Genomic DNA, 4,354 nt, shown 5'->3' on the forward strand with positions numbered 1-4,354 from the left:
ATGTATAATGTGGTGACTGTGGTCAACTCTGTATTGTGTAACTGAAATTTGCTGAGAGTAGAACTTAAATGTTCTTATTTCTAAAAATAAAATAGGAACATAGACGAGCTGGTGGATGTGTGAACGAGAGGGGAGAAATCCTTTCACAATATATGTGTTCATCAAACCATTACAATATGCGACTTTAAATATTTTATGATTATACTTGTCAATTTATACCTCAATAAAGCTGAAAAATAGGGAAGCTTCTAAAATCTTCATCTTAAAATTATGCATGTGGAAGTCCTTTTGTCATTTCAAATGCAAGGAAAGCCATTCCTTTTAATTATCCTTGCTTCAAAAATATTCCCTTTGAAATACTCATGCCTCTATTGCCCATTTGGGTTTGTAAATTTCTTTAAGGATTAAGTGATGCAGTCTTTCCTTAGAATTATCATTTGCTGTGACATGTGTAGGAAGAATTTACTAAAAATGCCTAGGTCTCCTCAACCTTACAATTATTTCACAAGAGTCCTGGTAATGATGAAAATCAAAAGGTGCCTCAGAAATCTCTGCACAATTAAGAAGAACTTTGTTTCCTTGTTTTGGAACAGAAGATAATGAGGGCAGCCCTTAGCCTGGAGAGCAGGCATGAAGAAATTCCCCTTACGGATGAGATAATCCCATTTTTATTGGCTATATCCTCAACTTATCCCCAAAGCTACACTTGGTTCAAAATAATAAATTGTGTTCATTGATATTTCTTGAGAAATATCAGTATTTCATTCTTAATATTTCAGCTTCCAGCAAACTACAGAGGTGGGAAGGGAGAAAAAACTCAAATTAAACAGCCCTAAGGAGCATAAATATTTCCTTTTCATGGTTATGTATACCACTTGATTCTTTTTTCTCTTTCCAATATAGAGAAGTCATAAGCATAGAGAAACTACAAGTTTTATCAAAATGCGTTCAAATGAAAGATTCTGATCCAATCGTGAAATGATATAGTGATCAAAGGTGATGCAATAACTAGAATTTCATCCCATTGCAGGGGCCCAATAATGACAGGGCAATTTAACCATGTTTGTCAGAATACTTTCTTGTGATAAAACTCACAACTTTATGTTATTTTAAGATTGTTATAAAACTATTACTAATAATATACATTGCGTGCTATTTTAAATGAGTTTTTATAAAATGTAATGCATGTAAAGAAAATTCATGAAACAAAAATGTGCACCTTGATTACTCAAAAACCAACCCCTGCATAACTACATTCTAAGTCAAGAAAAGTAGATTGTTAGCAACTCACATTCTCTCACATTGCGTTCTCCCAATCACAACTGGCTTGCGGTAACCATTATTATCCTGACAATTTTGGTGGTAATTGTCTTGTTTCATTCTAGTACTTTATTTTTTTTTCCCCAATCAGAAATGCATTCCAAATGGCTAGTTTATTTGGAACAAATTACTTGTGTGTATGCATTATTCCATATCAACTTCTTTCAACTGGCATTATGTTCTGTGAGATTCATTTATGTTATTCCATATAACTATAATTTACTAATTTTCCTCCATTTCCTATTACCTTATGATACCATACATTATTGTTATTTTCATCTGAAAATGTTGTTAGGGTATACAGTTTATTAGTGTTTCAAACTATTGAAATGAGTTGGGACGAGGAAGACTAACACTGCATGAATATTCTTACACATGCACCTCCGTGCACAGGTACACACACTTGCACTGAGTTGATATTAGAAGTGAAGAGTCAGACTCTTACCATATTTACACAAGCTTTCACATTACTACATGTCCTCCTGAAAATGTGTTGCTACCTGTCTTTTTAACTGTAGACAGTTTGGAAGATATATACAGGAAAGGTATAATGTTTTTAAATTGTATTTCTTATATAGTTTGATGGCTTTAGGGCCTACATTTAAGCCTTTAGTTCATTTTGAGTTGAGTTGAGTTTAATTCATTTTTGTATATGGTGTGAGAAAAAGACCTAATCTGATTTTTCTGTGTGTGATATCCTGTTTTCCCAAGCCACTATACATCCCCACATATACATGTGTGTGCTTGCATCTTTGGTGGAGATCACCCTAAATGCATCAATGTATTGCTGGGCTCTCTCTTCTGTTCCATTAGTTTATATATCTGTTTTAACACCAGTATCTTACTGTTTTAGTTACTTTGTTTTGTAATATTTTTTGAAATCATGAACTAAAATATCTCTAGCTTTGTTCTTCTTGCTCAATATTACTTTGGCTATTAGTTGTTTGTGGTACTTTATGAATTTTAAGAAATTTTTCCTTCTTCCATAAGGAATGGCTTTGGGACTTTGATAAGGATGGCATTGCATCTGTAGGTCAATTTGGAGGTTAGGAATATTTTTTAAAACACAATTCTTCTAATACATGAACATGGGAAGTCCATTTCTCTGTGTTTCATTTCTCTCTGTAAGTGACCTGATTACATGTAATTAGCTTCAAGGCTGGACTTGGCTAGTCTTGGGTCCAGGAGGTAATTTGGGCTCTCAACAGCCCCAAAGGTTTCCACCTTGGGTATACTTTCTTCATGGTAATAAAAAAAGTTCAAGATATTAAGTCTAACTTCCTTTTGTCATGTGCATTAATCTCAACGATAGTCATACAGATCTCATAGCAAAAAAAGTGTCAGAGTAGGAAAGAACGTTCTGTCAACCATAAAGCCAAAGTAAATTACATGAGCTGAGAAATATATCCTCCCAGATTTTCTACCACATAAAGTTGTGGTGAGAGATAAATGAAATGACATAGGAATACATTGTCAGGAATAGGAAACTCATGGAATAAATGCTTATGTCCATGTTTGAGCTTCAGGACAGTCAGGTGTTTGAGGGGTGAGTGGCTCATCTCACATAATATCTCTTTGGAAGTTGATCCACCAATATTTAAGATCTAGAGACAAAAGAGCTGTTGTCATCGCCATTTGGTAAATGAGTAATGTTTGAATAATCTATGTTCATCTTAGATTGCTGACTAAAACAAGAAACATCATCATCTCATCCAGTCAGGTAGAGGGGAGATGCGGTATGCCACACCAGTGGTAATCACACAGAGTACCTCTTTTTGACTTATCTCCTTTATCCACTTAAATATTTTATCCTGGGCGCACATACTCATTGTAAAATGCCACTAATCAGAAACTGATAGGATAAGTCAACAAATTTTATTATGAAGAAACATTGTTATAGTACCAGTGGTGGAGAGTGAGAGATATAATTTATGCCAAATTGGACTGTATAAACAAAGACATGATAAATGCTGATGGAAATGTAATCTCGTAAGAGTGGTTCACATTCACTTATTGGAAAGCATACATGGCTAATATATTTTTTGCATCAAATTAATTTGATAATTCTGTGGGAGAATTAAAGTAGCCAAAATACAAAGTTGCACATCTGTAATGAGACTTCTTTTGTCAGTTAATCATACTCAATTTTCTTGCAGATAGTCTACATGGGCTGGTGTGAAGCCCGGGAGCAGGACCCTCTACAAGATCGTGCGTACTCGCCAACATTTCTAGCCCTGAGGGGATCGTGTCTTTACAAGTTTCTGGCCCCTCCAGTAAGTGTTTTTGCCCAACATTTTTTATGTTTCCCATATTATCATGCGAGAGTGGCATCAATTTAATAATGGTAAATAGTATATTACTAATATACAGTAAAACTTGGATGGCGAGTAATTTGTTCTGTGAGTATTCCACAAGGTGAGCAAGCATTTCCAATAAATTTTAACTTGATAAATGAGCGATGTCTTATAATACATATAGTACATCACACTGAATATCACGTGATCACAGCTGAGCCAAATTTTCTTTGATATATAAGTGTTTTAGATTACAAGCATGTTCCTGGAACAAATTATGTTCGTAAACCAAAGTTTTTCTGTATTTGGCAAATAAGACACAGAAAAAAAAAACCAGCTCAAAGTTTCTGAAAATATCTTACTAAAGATATATGTTCTGGCATTAAATGTTTGCTTTATAACCCTGATAAAAATCTAGAAGACATTTCTGTTTAGGCATTTATGAGAGTCAAAATATATTTATTATCTATGTGATACAGGTCTGTCTAAATAAAAAAATAAAATTTTGATATCCTGTATTCTAGTCATTGGGTTTTGTATTAAATATATATGGGTACCTATTGCACCTAAGGTCTCTCTTTTGGAAATATGTACCTTACACAACAGTAGATTTTTAATAAATATTTATTGAATATAAATATCAATTGCCAGACCACTCACTTACAGGTATAATATTACATAGGGTCTTGGAAATATCAAGTCTGACTGGCTGCTATTTTCAATGACTATGTCTACACAAG

General features: G+C 33.9%; 1 protein-coding gene across 1 annotated transcript in view; it reads left to right on the forward strand.

Annotated features, from left to right (window-relative positions):
- The window catches only part of SNTG1 (syntrophin gamma 1), a 602,694-nt gene that overhangs the window by 513,038 nt on the left and 85,302 nt on the right, over positions 1 to 4,354 (forward strand). The window contains exon 14 of the mRNA XM_029924001.1: positions 3,477 to 3,593. Coding sequence (XP_029779861.1) covers positions 3,477 to 3,593 — 117 coding nt within the window. The remainder of the gene's footprint in view (positions 1 to 3,476; positions 3,594 to 4,354) is intronic.

Source organism: Suricata suricatta, chromosome 15, assembly GCF_006229205.1.
Source record: "Suricata suricatta isolate VVHF042 chromosome 15, meerkat_22Aug2017_6uvM2_HiC, whole genome shotgun sequence".
NCBI classification, from domain to species: Eukaryota; Metazoa; Chordata; class Mammalia; order Carnivora; family Herpestidae; genus Suricata; species Suricata suricatta.